At 44.6% G+C, this 24,524-nt stretch overlaps 1 protein-coding gene across 2 annotated transcripts in view; it reads right to left on the bottom strand.

Annotated features, from left to right (window-relative positions):
• Positions 1-24,524, bottom strand: part of TMCC1 (transmembrane and coiled-coil domain family 1) — a gene marked incomplete at both ends in the record, with an annotated part of 82,001 nt that overhangs the window by 2,147 nt on the left and 55,330 nt on the right. For both annotated transcript variants that reach the window (XM_080718031.1, XM_080718032.1), the window contains 2 exons: positions 747-882; positions 10,774-11,708. In XM_080718031.1, coding sequence (XP_080574157.1) covers positions 747-882; positions 10,774-11,708 — 1,071 coding nt within the window. The remainder of the gene's footprint in view (positions 1-746; positions 883-10,773; positions 11,709-24,524) is intronic.

Below are 24,524 nucleotides of genomic sequence, written 5' to 3'. Positions count from 1 at the left end.
TCAATGGGTCCTGTTTTCCTGAGATGGGAGGTAAAGTTTGGGCAACTTTAGACTGAAGCTAAAGAATGGACAGATAATGGATACTGTCCAGGCTAGAACCATCTTGGTAGAAAAAAAAAAAAAAAAAAAAAACCAACAAAAATTGAAAACGCAACCAGAATCCAGGTTGCGGAGAAGATGGCAGCTGGGCAAATGGTCTAGACATTCCCTGGATTTCTTGGGGGCTGCAGTTTCCTGGGACACATCCCCTCGCAGAACAGCTTCTTTCAAGATGCTTTCATATGAAACTACTGAAACCTGTTCCTTTGGAAATACCGCTCCACGGCCAGGCACGGGGCGCACGCCTGTAACCTCAGTCACTGGGAGGCCAAGAAGGGAGGATCACAGGATCAAGGCCAGCCTCAGCAAGTACTGAGATGCTAATCAACCTAGCAAAGCCCTGTCTCCAAATAAGAAATAAAACTGGGCTAAGGGTGTGGCTCGAAGGTAGAAAACCTCTGGGTTCATTCCCCAGTACCACATATACATACACACCAAAGCGAAAAGAAATACTTCTCTGCAGCCCGTGTGGTAGCAGCATGTCTGTAATCCCAGTACTTGGGATGCTATTGGCTTTAACTCCCAGTACCAAAAACAAAAAGCAAAAGCAAAACAAAACCCTGTACATATAAATAAGAATAAATTAAAACACTCCATTTGTCTAGCCCTCTGGTTACTTTCCTCTTATATTTATCCCTCATGCTAACCTGGATGTCCCGGGCCCGTTCGTAGGACTGATATGCAATTTTCTCTTCCATGCTGGCCAATTCCTGTTTCAAATTCAAGATTTCATTCTGGTGGAGTTCTGTTAGGTCATTTAGTTGTTCTTCTAATCGTTCACATCTAAAAAGGGGAGAAAGGTTAGAATTTTACGCATTCTGTGAGCAAATCTAGGTGTAATTTATATCCAAACCACAAAATCCATTCTGCAAGAACTGAAAAATACAAGCCAAAGAAGCTGAGTGGCCGGGGCCGCATGGCCAATCGTCCGTCAGCAGCACGGCTGCTCCGCAGGTCTTCCCAACCCACAGCACACGCAGCGCTGGCAGCCGCCATGGTTAGGTTTGAGCACAGCCATGATACTGAGGCGGTTTCTTATCTGCTCTGCGTGGCACATGGGAGAAGCAAAAACTAGAGTCCAGCGAGGTAAACCCCGTGTAAAGATAAACAGCACGTAAGCAGAGCCTGGCCTTCCAGCAGTCACTAGCAGACTATTCCAACACTGGAAAGCTCACTCACCTGACGCTCGTGACTCAGAGCCCTAGAACGTGGAGCCAGAGGAGCCTGTCATTCTCATGGAAAGCACAGTGTCTGCGACATTCCAGTCAACAAATATTTACTGAGAGCCTAGCATGCTCAAAGTACAGAGAACATTGTGGAAAACAAGACAGAGTACCTGCCCTCGGGAGTCTGCATCCTTTGGGGGTGGGGGGCAGAGAAATTGACATGATTTTGGGGAAGTAAAACAGATGATCAGTAGGATCACAGGTTCATAGCCAGCCTCAGCTAAGGCCCTCTGTAACTTAGTGAGACCCTGTTTCAAAAATAAAGAATAAAGCCAGGCATGGTGGTGCACGCTTGTAATCCCTGCACTTGGGAGGCTGTGCGATCCTCCTGTCTCCGCCTCCCAAACTCGGGGATTACAAGCGTGCGCCACCACGCCCAGCAGGATTAAATATTTTAAAAGGTTGTAGACTAAAGCCGGGCACAATGGTGCATGCTTGTCATTCCAGTACATGGGAGGCTGGGATAGGAAGATTGCAGGTTTGAAACCAGCCTTACCTACTTAGGCTCTCAGCAACGTAGCAAGATCTTATTTCCAAATAAAAAACAAAACAGGCCTGCGGGATAGCCTGGAAGTAGAAGGTCCCCGGGCTCCATTCCTGGTACCACACACACATGCACATGCACACACATACACACAAATCCCTGATACCAGCAGTTGTAGCCTGACCCTATTTACCTTGCTACCGAATCCTATTCGGTTGTTCTTGACCCCACAGCAATCTCTGCTCGCTTTCCTTCCTACTGGAACTCTCTGACTGCCGTGACCAGACAGACCGCCTCCCATCACTTCTCTGGTATCTAGGGCTGATATTCTCCTACACTCTGCCTTTTCATTTTCTCTGCTGCCTAGGGCACGTGCTCAGAAACAGACGCCATCTTAGGAATTCATGTTTCGCGAAGTTTTAATGATACAAGATTATGTTAGCATATTGTCTTTTTGTGATTGTCCTATTTTAGCCCAATGTTTTGTACTATTTTTATTTTGAAACAGGCCCTCACTAAGTTGCTCACAGCCTCTCAAGTACTGGGACAGGGTATTTAAAAAGTGGTGTTCAAGCCGGGCGTGGTGGCGCACGCTTGTCATCCCCACGCTTGGGAGGCAGAGACAGGAGGATCGCGCAGGTTCGAAGCCAGCCGCGCGTGCTGGCTTAGGAGACCCTGTTTCCAAATAAAAGTGTAAAAATAGGTCTGGGAGTATAGCCCGGAGGTAGATGGGCTTCCAGGAACCCCAGTACCACCAAAAAAAAAAAAAAAAAAAAAAAAAAGTGGTGTTCTAAACTGGGCGTGGTGGCGCACTCTTGTAATCCCCACAGGAAGATCGCACAGGTTCGAAGCCAGCCTCAGCTACTTAGTGAGGCTCTCAGCAACTTAGTGAGAGACTCTGTTTCCAAATAAAATATAAAATAGGTCTGGGAGTATAGCCTGGAGGTGGAAGGCCCCTGGGTTCCATTCCCAGTACCATGAGAACAAAAACAAAAACGTATGCATAAATATTCATAGTAGCATAATTCATAATAGTCAAAAGGCAGAAGCAGCCAGTCAGGTGCATGCCTGAATGAGGGGGGGGGGCTGAGACAAGGAGGACCACCAGTTCAAGGACATCCTCAGCAAGTAGCGAGACTCTCACCAATCTAGTGAGATAAGACCCTGTTTCAAAATAAAAAATAAAATCGGGCTGAGGATGTAGTTCTGAGGTAGAATGCCTCTGGGCTCAATCCGAAATATAAATAAATAAATTTAAAAAAATTCTTTTCTTTTCTCACCAGACCTCAGATCCTGTAGAATGTACCACAAAAAGTTTGTCACCAGATGGGTGTGGTAGCACACTCCTATAATCCCTGTACTTGTGAGTTTGAGACAGGAAGATTGCAGGTTTGAGGACAGGTTCAGCAAGTAGTAAGACTCATATCAACCTAGTGAGACCCTGTTTCCAAATAAGAAATAAAATTGGGTTGGGGGTGTAGCTCACAGGTAGAATGCCTCTGAGTTCAAGCTCCAGGAACGAACAAACACACACACACACACACACACACACACACACACACACACACACACACACAATGCCTCTGAGTTCAAGCTCCAGGAAAACACGCACAAGTCTGTCGGCCTAGCAAGGCCCGCTCCCAGGATGGAGACCTGGGGTATTCTCTGGTGGCAGCTGGTGAGCTGACTTGGCTGTTATCTACTGGGTCCCTGTGTCCATACCCAGGGTGAAGACACGGAAGGCAAACAGCATGAGGAGAGACTTCACACCTCTCAGCCACCTGAGTTCAAGATGATCCCGACAGCGGTGAATGCCCTACGACTTACCAGGAGTCATTCTACGGGAAGAGACAGGGAACTACTTCTGGTTGCTGAGTTCAGGGATCTACGGTCTTGTAGGCATGAGGTAGAGGCTGCTGAGAACTAAGAGGTTAAGTTACAAATAGCTAGGCTTTAGTTCAGGTTAAGAAATAACCTGTGAATGGCTGGGTCTAGCTAAGAGTATAAAAATCTGTCTAAAGGAAAATGAGAGCCTGCTGCAAGAAGTATGCATGAAGAGACTGCTTGTCAGGGATAGTGTAGAAATAATGTTTACTGTAAGAGATTTAACTAGATCTCTGAGGTAGGGGTGTGTGTGTGTGTGTGTGTGTGTGTGTGTGTGTGTGTGTGTCTGTCTGTCTGTCTGTCTGTCACTCACTAGGGATTGAACCTAGAGCTCTGAACATGCTAGATAAGCACTTTGCTACTGAGCTACACATCCCTATCCCTATTTTAATTTTGAGACAGGGTCTAAGCTGCCCAGGACGGCCCTGCCAGCCTCCTGAGGCCTGGGGCTCCAGGCGTGCACATCGTGAAAGCTTTCCTAACCCCAGTACTCATTTCCAGCCAGCCAGGCATTGTGGCACTATTCTCCAACTTCCATTTCTGACTTTTCTCCTAGCCTCCACTGCTTCATCTCTATCCCTCTCTGTTCTCAGTTTTACGCACTTTGGCGTTTTCACTGTTCTTGGCATCTTTTCCCCATGCCATCACAAAAACAGGTTTACTGGACGTTCTCTGTCCTTTTCAACCTGAGGTGCAACATCTCTTCTTATCCCACCAGGAAGGCAACATACACGCACACCCTGGTTCCTGCCATTTCACTGGGTCAAGTCTGCCATGTACTTCAACTAGTCCCATTCACTGGCCCGGTCCAAGTCTTCCTTAATAGGGATGAACTATCTTACCTACCTTTATTTCATGGTGTGGTGTGGTGTGGTGTGGTGTGGTGTGGTGTGGTGTGGTGTGGTGTGGTGTGGTGGTGTGTGTGTGTGTGTGTGTGTGTGTGTGTGTGTGTGTGTGTGTGTGAGACAAAAGGGGTCTCAAGGCAATTTTATCTTTAAAACTGTCCAGAAAGGGTTGAGTAGAAACTGAATCCTCTCCATTCCCTTGTAAAAATAGTCCTCGAGAGCTGAGAATTGTGCTCACGATGACGTGGTAAATTAACAGCAGGATCTCTTTAAACTCAGTCTTTCCAAATGAGGAGCCTGTATCTATTATTAGCAAGTAGTTACAGAGCAAAGTAAGTAGTACTGGGTAAGTAGAATGAGCTCTATTTCCCAGCACATGAAACAGGCAAACAGGTTAGGAGCCTGGCAGAAGTAATACACGAAGCTGCAGAACTCAAGGATGCAGCGAGGCCCACTCTGGGTCCAGCCGACAAAGCCCCACCAGTTATCAACTAATAACGGCCGGCATGTGTTTCTTTCTTCAAGTCAGAAGAATTACCTGGAAAATGAGGACTTTCTGAAAGGACAGAAGAGTTGTAGCTGTTATTGTGCAGCTGAAATCCTAGTATACTCACACGGTCCACACACCCAAATGCTAGGAACCATCAAGAAGGAAACTGAGAAAGCCATAAAACGCGAGGCTTTAGTAAACTCTGATGAACAACGAGTTTGGCAAAACGCCCTTGGTGTCCTGGAATGAAGATCTTCGGAGTGGCCTTAATACTGTGAAAGAACCGCACCGGCCTGTCGCCTGTCGTACAAAACACTTCCCCCTGTTTGTTCTCCCAGGCCTTGGAAGTCTGTAGCTCAGCTTCTGTTACAACCGTGCAACCCACAATTTAAAAGCACAAACCTGATCCTACTTGGCACTCATATACTTTTAGTGCCACCAGCCTCAGTGTGGTTTATGTAACCTACATGTGAAATTTGGGTCAAAAATAGGGTAACACCAAGCCCAGTAAAAGGATATACTGTTTTTTGGGTGGAGGAGTACACGTGTGGGAGGAATTTAGGGTTCAGTCTAATCTCCGTAATCATCATACGCGTTAAAACATCAAAACTCTAGCAGCAATAATAACAAGGACAATGATAACCCCCTCCCTCCACGCCTCTTTATGTGCAGCGTCTGCCTCCGAGGAATTCAGATTCATGAAGATATTTCTACAAGAATCCTCATCTCTTTCCTCCCTGGGAGGTAGCTTCAGTTTTATAAGCAACAAACAGGAGGCCCAGAAAGATGCCACAACTTGTTAGTGAGGCATAGTAATGACCCTAAACCACTTGGCAGACACCTCTTATTTTTAGGCTTTATTGTTATCTTTAATTATTTTCTGTACTATTAATCAAATGCCAAATCTGAACAAGGCAAAAAAAAAAAATCCCACTACATTCTAATTCCCACCAACTTTTCACTTCCCCTATTACTAATATTATAATTTCTCTTGCTAACTTTGCCAGTGTTGGCTTTCTAATTTTTAAAAGAGAAAAGCCAGGAGCTGGGCGTGGTGGCTCACAATTGTAATCCCAGCATTCAGGAGGCTGAGAGTGGAGGATCATGGTTCGCAGACCGCCTCAGTGACTTAGTGAGGCCCATTGCAACTTAGTGAGACCCGGTTTCAAAATAAAGAATAAAAAATAGGGCAGGGGGTATAGCTCGGAGGTTGAATGCCCCTGGGTTTCATCCCCAGACCTGCCATAAAAAAAAAAAAAAAAAAAGAGAAAAGCCAGGAACCCTAGGAAATTCATCGAAAGAACATTTCTACCTTCTCATTAAAAAACAAACAGACAAACAAACAAACAAACAAACATTTTTTTGGGTACTGGGGATTGAAACCAGGGGCATTCTATCATTGAGCTACACTCTCAGCCCATATATATTTATATATATATTTAATTTTTTAATTTTTTGTGGTACTGGAAATTGAACCCAGGGCATTTTACTATTAAGCTACATCCTAAGCCCTATTTTATATTTTATTTTGTAACAGAGTCTCACTAAGTTGCAGAGGGCCTCACTAAGTTGCTAAGACTGGCCGAAAACCTGCAATCCTCTCCCAAGTGCTGGATTGCAAGTGTGCACCATAACACCCGGCTGCCACCCATCCATTCATTTATTTATGGTACTGGGGATTTTTTTTTTTTTTTTTTTTTTGGTGGTACTGGGGTTCCTGGAAGCCCTTCTACCTCCGGGCTACACTCCCAGACCTATTTTTACATTTTTATTTGGAAACAGGGTCTCCTAAACCAGCGCAAGCGGCTGGCTTCGAACCTGCGCAATCCTCCTGTCTCTGCCTCCCAAGCGTGGGGATGACAAGCATGCACCACCACGCCCGGCCATAATGGTACTGGGGATTGAACCTATAAGCATTCTACCTCCAAGCTATACCCCTAGCCCTATTTTTTATTCTTTATTTTGAAAGAGGGTTTCACTAAATTGCAGAGGGCTAAGAAGCTGAGGCTAGCTTTGAACTTATGATCCTCCTGTTTTAGCCTCCCAAATACTGGGATTACAAGTGTATGCCGCCACACCTGGTTCACATATGAGTTTTTAAGGAACTCTTCTCTAAAAAATTGTAACTCTTTCACAAGAATTAACTACAGTTCTCTGAACATGACAGGCACGGGTAGAGGTGGGTTCTTTGTTGTACAAGTGCTGTATATGATTGTGGTTGGCATATGCTTTCCATCAGGAACACAAACTTAGCATGAGCCAGGCACGGCGATGCATACCTATAATCTCAGCACTTGGGAACCTGAGATAGATAGGAAGATTGCAGGTTTGAGGCCAGCCTCAACAACTTAGTGACGCCATCAGCAACTTGGCAAGGCCCTGTTTCAAAATAAAAAATAAAACAGGCCTGGGGAGTGTAGCTCAGAGGGAGGATGACAGGGTTCAAGGCCCAGCACCACACACACACACACACACACACACACACACACACACACACACACACACATCATGAGACTAATAACCTTGTTTTGAGGATTTTTTTTTTAAAACTCAAGGATCTTTCCTAAATCATTTCAACCCAAAAGGATTAAATAAGTAGGGCTTGAGCTTAACCATCAGTAAAGAGAAAACCTCAATACTGTAATTTTTTTAAAGCGGGCTTTATCATATTTTGGTAGGTGAAATTCATCTTCCACTCAAAGTAAAACCTGCTCTATCTACAAAGTATTAAATATGTCTAGATTTTGTTAACAATCTTGCAGAAATGTACTGGCTAGGTGGGTGTGGGTACACCTCTAATCCCAGCCCTTGGGAGGCTGAGACAGGAGGACCGCAGTTTCAGGGACAGCCTCTGCAGTGCGGTGAGACTCCCAGCAAACTAGTGAGACTTTGTTTTAAAAACACAAACAGAACAGCTGGGGGTGTAGATCAAAGGCAGAACGGCCCTGGGTTCAATCCCCAGTAACTGCATTGGTCACTCAGTAGTCATCCTCCTTGATTAAAAATAAGCCAGAGGCACTTCTGGGTTAAATTCCTGATGTATGAGAGTCTGCGTGAGTGCACAGGCTGGGAATGCTTTGACCTAATGCATGACTTTTTGGACATGCTAAAAAATTTGGAGCTCTTTCTGAGAGCCTGTGGTGCTTCCCTAGTTGGGCAACAGGTCACTAGGGCAGCATGGCTGGAGGAACGTGTAGAGCAGGTACTGAGAGAAACAGGAAGAACTAGGTCCCAGGGATGCCACCCACAGGCAGCCATGGGAGCAGACTACTGCATTACTTCCCAAATGCGTGCTGGAGACCTGAGGTATGCCAGTGTTTGAGCAGCCTGAAGAGACGCAGCTGACACGGTGGAGATGACATGTGGGAACTTGAACAGATTCCCGGTTGAGTTGGAGAAAGTGGACTTATTTTCTCTTTATTTTTTGTTACCGTGTTTGTGTTAAAACCTAGACAGAGGCTGAAAAACACTGAACTAGACTTCAGTTGAAAGGAAAAAAAGCACACTATCAATTTAAAAACTTTCAAGAGTAGACAATACAGCTATGTACAGTGGTGGATGCTTGTCATCCCAGTACTTGGGAGGTCGAGACAGGAGGACTGCAGGCTTGAGGCCTGCCTTGGCAATTTAGCAAGGCTCTCAGCAGTTTAGTGAGACTCTGAAAATAAAAAATAAAATAGGTGCTGGGTGTGGTGGCGCACACTTGTAATCCCAGTACTTGGGAGGTGGAGACAGGAGGATCCAGATTTGCGGACAGCCTCAGTTACTTAGTGAGACCCTGTTTCAAAATAAAGAATAAGCCGGGAGTGGTGGCGCATGCTTGTAATCCCCACTCTTGGGAGGGAGACAGAGGAGGATCGCGCAGGTGTGAGGCCAGCCTTGCTGGCTTAAGAGACCCTGTTTCCAAATAAAATATAAAATAGGTCTGAGAGTATAGCCCGGAGACAGAAGGGTTCCATCCCCAGTACCACCAAAAATACATACATACATACATACATACATAAATAAATAATAAAAAATTGGGCTGTGGGTGTAGCTGAGGGGTAGAATGTTCCTAGATTCAATCCCCAGTACCACAACACACACGCACACGCACACACACAACTTTTCTTTTTAGTGGTACTGGGAATGGAACCCAGGGGCATTCTGCCTCTCAGCTACACCTGTAGCCCTATTTTATTTTACTCTGAAGCAAGATCTCACTAAGTTGCTGACATTGATCTCAAACCTGCCATCCTCCTGTCTCAGCCTCCCAAGTACTGGGATTACAAGTGTGAACCAACATGCCTGGCTCTCACTTTTACTTACTTATTTTTGTGGTACTAAGGATTGAACCCAGAGCACCTTCCACCTCTGAGCTACATCCCCAACTCTCTTTTATCTTAAAATAGGGTCTCACTAGGTTTCTGACAGTCTCATGAAGCTCCTGACACTGGCTATGAACCTCAACCATCTGGTCTCAGATGGGATTATGGGCATGCGCCACTATGCTTGGCTTTCTCTCTTTTATTTTTAGGAGGTGAAAGGGGCCTTAAGAGAGTGTTCAGCCGGGCGTGGTGGCTCACGCTTGTAATCCCTGCGCTTGGGAGGCTGAGACAGGAGGATCGCACAGGTTCGAAGCCAGCCTCAGCTACTGAGTGAGGCTCTCAGCAACTTAGTGAGACCCTGTTTCCAAATAAAATACAAAATATAAAATAGGTCTGGGAGTATAGCCCGGAGGTAGAAAGCCTCTTGGTTTCACCCCTAGTGCCCCCCCCAAAAAAAAGAGAGTGTTCAATCCCTGATATTACAGGAGAAGTCCTGCTGCTTCCCTCTAGTTAGTAATTGGGATGAGACCAAAAGCCGGGTCCTTCGGGCCCACTCTGTAGACCCATGGCTCCTATAAAGCCATTCTTCATTTCCATCATGAGGTAGCCTGCCTCTGGTCAGCAATGTTTGGATCTGACTGAGGGATGTCCTTTCTCGGTGCATGTGAAGAAAACAAGGGGGAAGGACATAGTTTGGAGAGCAGCTAAGAGTAGTCCTTGGGATATGTAGTGTAATAGGAAACACATTACACAGAACCCCAGACTGGGGTGAGGGAGAGACCAACTTCTACCTTTTACACAGATTATGACTCAAAACAGCCCTTGGAGAATTCTTAAGTTACTGTTAAACCATTTCACGTTTAATTTTTCTCCCAAACATTTGCCAATTCAGAGTAAGGGCAAAAGATACTTAAATGGCTTTATTTCCAGCCTAACTTTATACACCAATTGCCCAGATAAGTGTTTATGGCTTCATTACATTTTGTCTGGACTGTGATTTTGATTCTTATAGAGTTCTGAGAGTTAAGCTCTTCTCAGTTCAGCCAGGAGTGGTGGCACACACCTGTAATTCCAGTCCTGGGGAGGCTGCGACAAGAAGATTGCAGGTTCACAGCCAGCCTCAGCAGTTTAGTGAGGCCCTGAGCAACTTAGTGGGACCCTGTTTTAAAATAAAAATAAAATAGGGCTGGAGTATAGCTCGGAGGTAAAATACCTCTGAGTTCAATCCCCAGTACCACAAAAACAAAACAAGATCTTGTGACTTCAATGTAGTACTTACAGACTTCCATGACTGGTATGGTTCTAAGATTATAAGTAAACAGATCATCTTGGAAAGCTTGACTCTCATTTTGAAGTCTTAAACCAGAATGAAAGACTGGAGAGTGCTTAACTAAAATGCTTCATCAGTGTGTGCTCAGAGCCATTCCACGTAACTCACCTATATCGCTCCTCCTGTAAGGTCTGCATGATTAAGGAATAGTCCCTCTGATAATGTTCCTTGAGGGTCTCAAAGGATTCCTCCAGGCGGGCCTGGGTGTCCCGGATCTCTTGGATCTCATGGAGTAGTGCATCAAACCCTGAGCTCTGCATGTCCAGGGTGTTGGTTTTGGAGCTGGATGCTCCTACACCTATGCCCCCAGTGGTGCTGTTGGCTCCCACTGAGCCTGAAGTGGCACTAGAACAATCTTCCTCACTACCGTATTTTGGGCTTGACTGAAAGTTCGAAATCACCCCCAAAGCCTTCCCCCCATCATCTACTTGCCCTTCCTCTAACGAGTCCTTTAGGTTAGGAATATTGTCTGCGCTGCCAAATTTGTTCCGAATCAGTGATGCAATCTCTCTGGGTTTTGAGACCACGGCCCCTGCTGCCGAGTGGGTGGCCTGGGAGAAGCTGGAGAATCCACCTTTGACACTATCCACCACGCCTTCACTGAACCCAGTCACCTTGGCTCCCACGTCCTTCAGACCCTGGTGCATGTCCCTGAAGACATCCTTCGGCTGCCGGGGGATCCCATTCTGTTCCACCTCTCGGAGCTTTCGGTGATAGTGCTCAAGCTTCTTTTGTAGCTGGAGGATGGTTTGGGCAGACTTCTGGTTCTTCTTCTCAAAGACTTGCTTGATGCGGGCAGCCTGCTGCTTGTCCGCACTGTTGGCAAGCTTTAGGTACTCAGCAACATTATCGTCCCGGGCTGTCTGCGCAATCTTAATCTGCTCGGTAAGCTTCAGGATCTTCTGCTGCAGGTGAGCAATGGCAGCCTTCGTGCGCTGAGGGTCTGGTATTCCATCCACAGACTCCGTGTGAATGCTGCCATCGGTGCTGGAGGCCACTGCACTGGAGGTCTGGGCGAGGCTGCCTACTTCCAAACGCTCAATCTGGGCATAAAAGCAAGAGGTAGATGTTAGGAGCCCAAGAAGACTACTTCTCCAGAATTAATGGTCTAAAATATACTGAAATCCTACTTTTTCTCAACGTCCAGCACAGATAGCTGACCTATACTTCTTCCTGTCCTGGCTGCCTCTTGGATACCATTCTTATACAATGCTGCCTTATATAGATATACAAAATATACAAGTATACTTTGCTTTAAGCAAAATGAATACCATATGTGAAAAAAAGATTTGCACATGATATAAACTGGGAGGTATTCTTTTGCTAGAGGATTTATCACAGTATTTATTTGTTTAAATAACAAAGCTCCATAGATGGTGTTTATACTAAGAATTAATTCACATTCTGCATACATACTTTTGTTCAGAAGCACATCAGCTTTTTTATTTAATTCCATGAAAACCATTTCAGTGTTTGGACATCACTATAATTCTGACACATACTCACAGACTATGGTAATCTGAGAATGTGAAGTAGGTATATTAGGGCTGGGGATATAGCTCAGTGGTAGAGTACCACTTCCCAGAGTTTGCAAGGCCTTGGGTTTCAACCTCCGTGAGCCATGTATATGTGTGTGCATGTGTGCACACGCGTGTGCGCGCACACACACACACATACACACACACACACCTGAAGAATATGTTCATGTATTAGATATACACATTAAATAAGCATTGTAGTGTCTCTCCCCCATCCCCCAGCACTGGGGATTTGAACCCAGGGCCTCAGACTCAGATATGCTGGATAAACACCCTACTATTGAGCCATTTCCCCAATTCTTTTTATTTTACTTTGAGCCAGAGTCTCACTAAGTTGCTTGGGCTGGCCTCAGACTTTTGATCCTCATGCCTCAGTGTCGAAAGGATTACAGGCAAGGACACCATGCCCAATGTCAGCATCTTTTCATCAAAAAATCCGGCCAGAGGTAATGAAATCATTCTCTGTTCTAATAGGACACTTAATGGGTAGCTGGAGACGAGCAGAAGTTAATAATGGGAAGTTACTGCTAAGGTGGCAAAGGAGCCAGGCATGGAGGTGCAGGCTTATAATCCCAGCAGGTGGGAGGCCGAGACAGGAGGACCGCAGGTTTGTGGCCAGCCTCAGCTACTCTGTGAGGCCTCCACAATTTAGTGAGACCGTTTCAAAATAAAGAATAAGAAATAGGGCTGAGGATGTAGCTCAGAAGTAGAATGCCCCTGGGTTCAATCTCCAGTACCACACAAAAAAATTAATAATAAAGGTAGCAAAGGTGAGTGTTATCAAATCACAAATAATTGTGATAAACCTGCCTAAGATAACATGAACACACAGGGACAGTAAGAAGTAAGTAATTAAAGAAATCAAGGGCTAAGGTCAGCCTTTTAGAGCGCAAATTGTATAAGCTGTATTTCGTAAAAGTTTTTTATTAGGCAGGAGCCTCCAAACTCAATACTAACTACCCTTCCACTTGGGTGAGAATTATTCAAAGGAACTGGAGAAAAAGACAAATTGCTCAGATTTGAACATGTAAACTTTGAATCTTCAAAGCAGTTAGCTAAAGTTGGAAAGAGGTCAAGAATCCCAAACTCAGCAGAATAAAATCCTTTGAGAGGGTGCCCAGGGTATGGGCCATGGTGGTCAGTTAAAGAAAGTGCCCATGAAAAGAGCTTTGGAAACAGCTCTCTGTTGCACAGTAACAAAAGTGATAAAATAATTACCTTAGGGTATTAAAATTCCCAGCACAAGTGTCACATCATAAATTTACCATCCTGGAGATTGAGATTATACTGCTTTTTCTTGGTTTACATCTACAAGCTGCTCTAGCAGCATCAAACTGTACAGAGGTTATCTGTACTTTCATGGTAATAATACACAAAATCTAAAATACTCCTGAAATGCTAATAATTACTAGCCTAAAGATGCACCCTCTCTTTTTTATTTTAGATACATAGCCTCAGATCTCTGAGCTATCAAACACATTTAGCTTATTACTGGATTTAGTATAATACCACTGCAGTGAACAAAAACAGTATTATTTTCCTTATTAAATGAATAAGTGAGATATGAGTTTAAATAAAATTAAAAGAAAAAACAACAAGATTGGGGGTATAGCTCTGTGCTAGAACACCTGAGTTATATCCCCAAGACTAAAACTAAAACAAGTGGGCATGGTGGCGCAGGACTGTAACCCCATCTATTCAGTAGGCTAAAGCAGGCAGATCATAAGTTGGAGAGTACTGGGGCAACTTAGTGAAATTCTGTCAAAATAAAAGAATCTAAGCCAGGCACTGTGGTGCATGCCTGTAATCCTAGTACTTGGGAGCTGAGAGAGGAGGATCACAGATTCAACATCAGCCTCAGAAATTTAGCCAGACACTCAGCAACTTAGTGAGATCCTGTTTCAAAATAAAAAATAATAAGCCGAGTGTGGTGACATATGCTACTGTAATCCCAGTACTTGGGAGGCCAAGACAGAAGGATTACTAAGTTGTGAGATCCTGTTTCAAAATAAAAGATTTTTTAAAATGCCTGGGGGTTTAGTTCAGAGGTAGAATTTCCCTGCGTTAATTCCCCAGTACTACACAATAAAAATAATATATACATACATACATAGCCAGGAATGGTGACACACACTTATAATCTCAGTAGAGATTATAAGGAGGCAGAGACAGAAGGATGGTGGCTTGCAGACAGCCTCAGCTACTTAGGCCCTCCGCAACTTAGGGAGACCCTGTTTCGAAATAAAGAATGAAAAATAGGGCTGGGGGTGTAGCCAGAGGTAGAATGCCCCTGGGTTCCATCCCCAGTATCGCAAAAATAAATTAAATAAATAAATAAATAAATAAATAAATAAAGGTTGGGGTCTAGCTTGGTAGAATGTCTCTGGGTTCAATCCCTAATATCCAAAAAAAAAAAAAAAAAAAAAAAGGAATCTATAGTATGGACAGAAGACACAATCAGTTTTATGTCACTTCTTCCCCGTGTCTGATTCACCTTCAGGCCAGTGAAGCAGAGTTCCAGATAACCAAGTTAACAAGAGTTGCAGCAAGAGCTTCTGAAAACTCCCTTTCTTCAGTGCTGCAAATCTTTAGGTTGCACAAGGTTCCCATCGTTTGATTTCCTTTCAGAATGAAAATTCAAATCCCATAACTGCAGTATATAATATGACCTGATTATTTGCTTGATAACTAAGCTTAAAGTCTACCACAGAAGAAAAGCAAGATAAACACTATTAGATCTAAGACTACTGCAACCTTATGCATGCTCTAGTTTTCTCTAGAAATGAAAGTAATTTACATGTAATCTTGTAAAGAAGTTCCTGACTAAAGAATAGATTTAACTATTAATCTGGAAGGATCAAAATTGATCATACTACAAAAGATGGTTTGGAAATAGGAATCAAGGTTTTGTTACAACTATGAAACTGAAAATCACAGCCAATTTTCAAGATAGCAATTAATCTGGATGTGATTGTATTTCCCTCCAAAGTAACAAAAAACAAACCAACAAACAAAAAACCCAGACTGTTTTGATCTGACTTCTGTCCTACACGGGCTGTCTGGAGCCACAGTGTGTCCTCCTACCATTCCCACGTTCTATCATCACCGACATGCTAGGGACAGGACCCAAGGGTCCACACCCTCCAGAGAAAACAAACCCACAGCCGAGACACGGAAGGCAATTTACTTAAACCAGCAACCACTAGATGACTCCATAACCTCTCCCAATTTGGAAGGAGAAATTGAGAAATGGGGCAAAAGTGGGAAGGAAGAGAGGGGTGAGAAGAAGATGAAGAGGAAGGCGGGAAACCAAGCGTGGTGGCCCTCAAATGTAATCCCAGGACTTGGGAGGTTGAGACAGGACAATTGCAGGTTGAAGACCAGCCTTAGCAACTTGGTGAAGCCCTTAAGACATTTAGTGAGACCCACTTTCAGAATAAAACAGGCGTGGTGGCGCACACTTGTAATCCTGGCATTCGGAAGGCTGAGGCAGGAGGACTGCGGTTCTCGGCCAGACTCAGCTACTTAGTAAGGCCTTTTGCAACTCAGTGAGATCCTGTTTCAAAATAAAGAAAAAATAGGACTTGGAGTGTGGCTCTGAGGTAGAATGCCCCTGGGTTCCATCACAAGTACTGCAAAAAATAAAAAAATAAAATAAAATAGGGCTAGGAGTAGAGCTCAGTTGAAGGAGGAGGAGGAATGGGGAAGGAGAATGTAGGAAGAGGAAAGAAAGAGAAGCTATTAGAAGGACAGAATCACAGGACAGGAAAGGGAATGCCTCTCTTTCTGAGCTAGGACCAGGATCCTCAAAGATGACGTCCATACTGTAGACATAAATACTTAGTACTAGAAGGCTGGCTTAGCTGTCAGTTATGAGTGGGTCAACTGAAAAGTGTCTCTCTCTCTCTCTTTTTTTGGGGGGGGCAGGTCTGGGGATGGAACCCAGGGGCATTCAACCTCCGAGCTACACCCCCTGCCCAATTTTTTATTCTTTATTTTGAAACAGGGTCTCACTGAGTTGCGAGGGCCTCACTAAGTAGCTGAGGCTGTCCGCGAACCCCATCCTCCGGTCTCAGCCTCCCGAGTGCTGGGATGACAAGCGTGCGCCACCACTCCCGGCTTGGTTCTCTCTCTCTCTTTTTTAACAGCCTCTGCATTTGTACTGGGCTAGCCGCATGCAACACAATTAGATTCCTAACTTACTCTGACCAGACTCTTAAGTGGCAAATGTGAAAAGCAAAATCTGATAACATTTCAAAGTTAATATTGAAAAAGAAGGGTTTCTTTTTCCTTTGGTGATGCTGGGGCCTGTACACATGAGAGGCAAGTACTCTACCACTGAGCTATATCCCCAACCCAGGATTTTAAAAAAATAGGTAACTAAGAAGGCACAGATGTGAAAAGCTGGATGACTACAGCTGGCTTTCTTCAGAGTAGGAGTGAGACATGGATTTTTGACTTACACTTCTTAGGTTCGAATATGACGTTGTTACTAGCCACACAACCTTGGGCATTTACTCAGCCTCTGCACCCATTTCATCAATTGTCAAATGGAGATAATGCTCACTTCAGAAGACTGCTGTGAGGGTGGAATGGCTCAGTCACTATAAATTTCTGACAGCAGTACATGGCACAGAGCAAGCTGCTGGCATTGGCATGTGTGCGCGTGCGTGTTGGTTCTTTGAGGATTTAGCCCAGGGGCATTCTACCTTTGAGCTACAACCCCAGCTCTATTTTATTTTTATTTGGAAACAGGGTCTCACTATTTGCTGAGACTGTCCTGTGATTCTCCTGTCTCAGCCTCCCAAATACAGGGATTACAGGCCTGCACCACCACGCTCCGCTAGGAGAGACTGTTTCCAAAAAAAATAAAAAAAGTAAAAAATAAAAAAGACATCAGTGAAGGGTTCTCAGTGATGAGTTAAAAAACCTATTGGAATCTAGATTTATAGATACAAAAGATTACTTGATTATTCAAAATCTCCACGTGTCCAAAACTATTCGGCCGGGCGTGGTGGGCACGCTTGTCATCCCCGCGCTTGGGAGGTGGAGACAGGAGGATCCCGCAGGTTCGAAGCCAGATGCACTGGCTTAAGAGACCCTGTTTCCAAATAAAAAAATATAAAATAGGTCTGGGAGTGTAGCCCGGAGGTAGAAAGGCTTCCAGGAACCCCAGTACCACACATACAAAAAAAAAAAAAAAAAAAAAAAAAAACAAAAAAACCAAAACCAATCAATCCAATTCTTTTCTAAACCTAGTCTTCTGATAGGTGTGCTGGTGCAGGTTTATAATCCCAGTACTTGGGAGGCTGAGACAGGAGGATTGCAGATTTGCAAACAGCCTCAGCTACTTCATGAGGCCCTTAGCAACTTAATGAGACCCTGTTTCAAAATAAAGAATAAAAAAATAGGGCTGGGGGTGTAGCTTGGAGGTAGATTGCCTCTGGGTTAAAACTCTAGTATCAAAAAAAAAAAAAAAACACCCCACAACACAAAGCAAAATCTAGTCTTCTTTTTTTTTTTGGTGGTACTGGGGTGGTACTGAGGTTCCTGGAAGCCCTTCTACCTCCGGGCTACACTCCCAGACCTATTTTATATTTTATTTGGAAACAGGGTCTCTTAAGCCAGAGCGGCTGGCTTCGAACCTGCGCGATCCTCCTGTCTCCGCCTCCCAAGCGGGGGGGGGGGGGGGGGGGATGACAAGCGTGCCCACCACGCCCGGCTAGTCTTTTTGAGTGTTTCTTATCTCAGAAAATCAATCACTATCCAACAAATTATATAAGGCCAAACCAAACTAAAGTTCAAGAGCCTTTTTTTTTTTTTTGTACTGGGAGTTGAACCCAGGGACACCTTACTTCTGGGCTATACCTCTCGCACTTACTTAAAAAAAAAATTATTATTTATTTTGCAGTACTGGGAATTGAACCTAGAGGTATTCTTCCTCTGAGCTACTCCCTCCCGCAGTCCTATTTCATTTTTTATTTTGAAACAAGGTCTTACTAAGTTACTGAGGCTGGCTTCAAACTTGGAATCTTCCTGTCTCGGCCTCGCAAGTACTAGGGTTACAGGTGTGTACTACCATGCCCGGCTCTATTTTTTTGTTTTTGAAACAGCCCTGCTAAATTGCTGAGGCTGGCCTTGAACCTACGATCCTCCTGTACTGGGCACACGGGTGTGCGCCACCATGCCCGGCTCAGAAGCCATTCTTGGCAGCCTGTGCATTCTAGCTACACCAAGCCCTGTTGCTCTTTCACCGGAACTATGCACAGTGTTCCTCATCAGCCCCCACTGCGACCTCCTCAGGACAAAATCTCATTCTCTCTCTTCCGGACCACTCAATCCTGATGGCCCCACCTTTATTCACTTAGGTTCTCTTCCAAGCTGGAGGAATTTTTAAAAAGCCCTAAATCATACAATGATTAAATTCCTTTAGTAGCTTCTTACAACTTTCAAAATAAGGAACAGAAATATGAATACGGTGTATTAAGTCCTAGAGTGCAGGGTAGGCTCTGGGTCTCACCACCTCCCTGGAGCTTCGTGGCTGGTTTGTTTCGGTGCGAGATGAACCTAGGGCCTCTACATGGCAGGCAAGTGCTCTGGCGGAGCCTCCAGCCCAGCCTCGAGCTCCCTGTTATGGCCTCCTACGTCCCCACCCGAGCCGCACTGGCACGGCTCGCCTGGGCTCCGCCAGTCCCTCTCACCACGGTGCCGTGTTACTGCCAACCTGGCCTGCCTCCCTTCCAGCCTCCGCCAGCCATCTCACTAGGTGCTGGCTAACACTAATGAATAGAGCGAAGCCCGCCTCAGGAGCTCACAGCTGAGTGGCACCTAGTGCAGGCAGAAAAGCCAAACAACGAATCATGCAATATCAACTGTGAAAAGTACCATGAAAAATCAGAATGGAGCCAGGTGTGCTGGACATGTCTGCGATCCCAGGAGGATCACAGGTTGGAGACCATTCTCAGCAACATAGTGAAACCCTGTTTCAAAATAAAAGAATAAAATAAGGCTGAGGGCATAGCTCAGAGGTAGAAAGCCCCTGGGTTCCTTCCCCAGAATCACAAAAGCGGAGGAGGGGGTGGCTCAGAGGTAGAAAGAGTGGCTCAGAGCAGAATGCCTCTGGGTTCTATCCCCAATATCATAAAACAAACCAACAGAAATATGACAGAGTGCCACGAGAAAAGAAATAATATATGGGTGGTGGGGAGACCTACTTTAGACTGGGAAGTCAGAGCGGGCTTCCTTAAACAGGGATGTGAACTGAGCTCTCAATGACAGAAGAGGAAGTTGTCGCTTTAATCAGGCCAGAGTGAGGAAAAGCGTTTTTGCTATAGGTTTCGAGAGCCAAAAGAAAAGAATCTGGAATTCTATCATAGTCAAGATGAAGAGAGAGTTGAGTATAGTCAGTCAAAAGGAAAAAAAAAGAAAGGGTTTATTTATTCACTACTGTGAATAGAATTTACTTGGTGAGAGGTTAAGACCATGTTACAAAAAAGGCTTAAGGAAGGAACAGAGGATGCTGGGGGGTGGGGGGGGGGTGGATGGGCACCTGCCTGGAGCCTGGTGGAGCCTGATGGAGTACCCTGCAGACCGGCTTACATAACCAATGAGTCAGCAGAAAGCCAGGCGCGGTGGGCCTGTCTGTGCCCACTCTAAGCGCCAGGACACTTGGCTCTCCCTTCTGGTGAGAAGAGGGTTAGAACGAGATCTAGTAAACAGTCACATACCTTCCAGCCACACTCGCCTGAGTTAGGATGACGAAAAGTGAACCTTCATGCTTAGAAAAATAAAAGAAACGGGATTCAGCTAAAGGATAGAGCCAGGTGATTCTCCTCATAGGATTTCACTAACCTAACACAACCCACTTCTTTAACTTATAACAAAACAGTCACACTAAAGATTTCAAAATTAAGATTCCCAATTCAGCTAAAAGCAAAACCTAGATTTTAAAGAAAAAAAATGTCCTTATCGTTCTTGGGGTCTATAAATATTTCAGGACTATTTCCTACAATAATCTCTTCCCTGATAAAGGCCATTATGTATTAATAGTAACAGAAAAGGGCTTCATGATGGCATAACTGGGTCTAGCAAGGAAAAATGCACAAGAGAACATAAAAGGGATAGAGAGAGAGAGAGAACAGTAACCACCACTTGATTTTCAAACAGCAGTGGTAATGAACCCAAGACAAGCACCGCCAACGCACAGCCATGAAAACAGGAGACTCCACCCGCCTCCCTCCACCTCCACTCCGTCCTCGGCCCATACTGTGCAGGGGCAACCGCTGAGCACGAGCAGGGAGCTTTTATTTGTCCTCTCCACTTGGGGCCACAGGGAAAGCTGCAAAAAAGGGATAATTATGACTATTCAAAGGAGGAAAAAGAGACCTAGTCATTAGTCAGCATTCTTTGTTCTGGAAATTCCCGGCTTCTGCCTGTTCGTGGACATCTGAGAAAACTTGATGACTATCTCTGAAGGTCACAATCTGCGTGAACAGAAAGAATGTGTTTCTTCCTGGCTCCCTTGCCATCCTGGTGCATCACATACGATTCTGTATATCATAGTGACTATTGCTAAGACACAAATCTATACAGCTGATAGAGAAAAATAAAGAAATAAGACGACAAAACATGGTAACACACTGATCTTACCCAAACCCCTGCCAGGCAGTCTGCTGACTCTGCTTGCCACACAGCTCATCCTTCGTTGTGCACCGCCACGGCAAGCCTGGATGGCGGAAACAGCTCATAACCTCGCCTGCCTACAGGCTTCCCGTTTGTTCCAGCTTCCAAGCTGCAGAGGAGCTGTGGCATGGTCTGTCACTGCTGCACATACTTGGTTTCCAAGAATAACGCACAAAACGAGGGCAGCTACTACTGGGAACGCATTCCCTCACCAAAGAGCGGCAGCAGCGAAGCTTCTAGTGGATTCCTGGGCTTCTCACCTTCACAGTCTCAGAGAATTGCCTTTCACAGAACAGGCAGGTACAGCCACACCACAGCAACAGCGCGCATGGCCAGAGCTCTGCGGTGCTCACGCAGCCCTGGGACAGCCCCGGGTGCCTCCTGCATCAACTCTTAGAGCTCTGCGTCTGGGAGGGCTGTGCTGAATAAACAGACCGCTTCTGCCGAACAAGCGTCTGCGTGTGCGTGCCTATGTGTGCGCACTTTGCTGGAGCTGCTAATGCAGATGAATAGTCTGAGAACAGAGATCACAGACAGCATCGGCCTCTCTTCTCCAGCTGTGAGCATCTTTTATAAAAGACAAAAGCTTCCAACTGGTTGGATTTAAAGCTACAGAGCATTTATTCCACATTCACATTTGTCTTGCATTACCAGAATGGCTTAAAAAAACAAACACTAAATAAAATGCTGTTTAGATATGCTGGTTCAATAAATACAAATAAAAAGGGATCTACCCATGTTCTGTAAAGGATCAGAAGATCTCCTGAACAGATTCCCTAATGTTTCTTCTCTTTTCATTTTATTTTATTTTTTTTTAGCAGTCCTTCTCTTTTCATTTTAGGTGCACAAAATTATTTAAATGAAAACTGATTAAGAGTAAGAAAATTGAGCAAGAAATAGAAAACTGGATATGAGACTTTAAAATATAACCCACTACCAAGGAAAAAATGTTTCTGCATAAAAATCACTGTAATGCTCTGAAATCAAAGCAACAGATGAAAACCATAAGCCAGGTTCAGACCCTGTACCATCATAGCCTATTTAACTAAGACACGGCACGAAAGAAGCATCTTAAAGAGACCATCTTTAAGTGACTGAAAAAGTCACTGTGGGATTTAGGCAAGCGATTAGACCTGAACTTTCTTTTCTCCTTTGTTAAAAACAATTGTGGGCCAAGTGTGGTCACACATGCTTGTAATCCTAGTACTTGGGAGGCTGAGACAGGAGGATCACCGGTTTGCGGCCAGCCTCAGCTATTTAGTGAGACCCTCTGCAACTTACTGAGAACTTGTTTCAAAATAAAGAATACAAAGTAGGACTGGGGGTGTAGCTTGGAGGTTGAATGCCCCTGGGTTCCATCCTCAATACCTCAAAAAAAAAAAAAAAAAAAAAAAACAAGCAATTGTGGGAAAGTGCTCAGAAGGAATGTTCGTTGTTATAACATTTATTTTAGTATATAGAGAGCATTATATCTAGTACTATTTCTATAAGGTTATCATGCAGAAAGGAATCAAACAAAGACAATTTAGAATAGTAGCTTTTTTTGCCGGGCGTGGTGGCGCACGCTTGTAATCCCCGCGCTTGGGAGGCAGAGATAGGAGGATCGCACAGGTTCGAAGCCAGCCGCGCGCGCTGGTTTAGGAGACCGTTTCCAAATAAAAATGTAAAAGTAGGTCTGGGAGTGTAGCCCGGAGGTAGAAGGGCTTCCAGGAACCCCAGTACCACCACCAAAAAAAAAAAAAAAAAAAAAAGAATACTAACTTTTTTTTTTTTGGTGCCCAAGGGCATTCTATCTCCAAGCTATCCAAGCTACACCCCCAGCCCTTAAGTTGCGGACAGCCTCTAAGTAGCTGAGGCTGTCTGTGAACCGTGATCCTCCGATCTCAGCCCACCCCCCCCCAATGCTGGGATTACAAGCGTGCGCCTCCAGGCCCAGCTTAGCCTTTGCTTTTAATTTTGAAACAAGGTCTCCCTAAGTGGCTGAGGCTGGCCTGGAGATTTGGACTGGTGTGTTTCCTTTTTTTTTTTTTTGGTGGTACTGGGGTTCCTGGAAGCCCTTCTACCTCCGGGCTACACTCCCAGACCTATTTTTACATTTTTATTTGGAAACAGGGTCTCCTAAGCCAGCGTGCGCGGCTGGCTTTGAACCTGCGCGATCCTCCTGTCTCTGCCTCCCAAGCGCGGGGATTACAAGCGTGCACCACCACGCCCGGCTGGTGTGTTTCCTTTTGACTCATGACTGAAAAGTTGTAGAACCAAAGCCATAGTTTTCTATATGTGCGTCCAGAGTTCAGAAAGATCTTAATCTCTCACTGTGTAAGTATGTTTTCTTATCTTTACTGATTAAATTAGCAAATATTCCTAAAATCCCAAGAAAATAAAGATTTGACCATCTAACACTTTAAACCTGCTCAGCCTCTACTGCTCCAATCCATTTACAGTCCAAAAACATATTAAGAATCTAATATCCACAGGTCTGGGTGTCCCTCGAGGGCAAAATGCACGCTTAACATGTAAAAACCCCATATTCAATCACCAGCACCAAAAACATAGGAAATAAAAAAACAGCCAGCGTGGTGGTATACACCTGTAATCTCAATACTTGGAGGCTGAGATGAGACAGGAGGATCACAGGTTCAAGATAAGCATCAGCAACTTGGTGAGACCTGTTTCAAATAAAAATAAAAGAGGGCTGGGGGTATAGCTCAGAGATAGAATGTACCTGGGTTCAATAGCCAGTACCACCAAAAATAAAATAAAAAAAAATTAAAAGAACACACAAAAGCTAGGCGTGGTGGCTCATGCTTGTAATCCCAGCATTTGGGAGGCTGACACAGGAGGATCAAGGTTCGCAGACAGCCTCAACTACTTAAGAGTGAGGCCTTTTGCAACCCAGTGAGACCCTGTTTCTTTTTTTGATGGTACTGGGGTTCCTGGAAACCCTTCTACCTCCGGGCTACACTCCCAGACCTATTTTTTATATTTTTATTTGGAAACAGGGTCTCTTAAACCAGCGAGGCTGGCTTCAAACCTGCGCGACCCTCCTGTCTCTGCCTCCCAAACGCAGGGATTACAAAGCTTGTGTCACCATGCTCAGCTGAGACCCTGTTTTGAAATACAGAATAAAAATTAGGGCTGAGTGTGTAGCTAACTATTTGGCAAATTGAGACGAGTTGTATATCAGTGTTAAATATAATGCTGCATATATTTTATTTTACTTGGGTTTGTTTTCTAATGTTGAGAAAAATTAATCTGAAATTTTCAAACTCATATGGATTTGATGATTAAAACAAAAGCCAAGCTGGGCATGGTGGTGCATGCTTGTATCCCAGCATTCGGGAGGCTGAGAGGAAAGGATCACTATTCACTATTCCCAGCGACCACTTAGTGAGGCCCTTTGCAACTCAGTAAGACTCTGTTTCAAAATAAAGAATAAAAAATAGGGCTGGGGGTGTGGCTTGAAGGTAGACTGCCCTTGGGTTCTATCCCCAGTACTGCAAAAAAAAAAAAAAAAAAAGCCAAATCCTGTGTGTGTGTGTGTGTGTGTGTGTGTGTGTGTGTGTGTGTTACTTGAGACTGAACCCAGGGGCATTCTTTTCTGAGCTATACCCCTGACCTTAGCTTACTTTTTATTTTGAA

This window comes from Muscardinus avellanarius, assembly GCF_963383645.1.
Source record: "Muscardinus avellanarius genome assembly, chromosome: 22".
Classification (NCBI taxonomy): domain Eukaryota; kingdom Metazoa; phylum Chordata; class Mammalia; order Rodentia; family Gliridae; genus Muscardinus; species Muscardinus avellanarius.
This window is presented reverse-complemented; position numbering and strand designations above follow the sequence as displayed.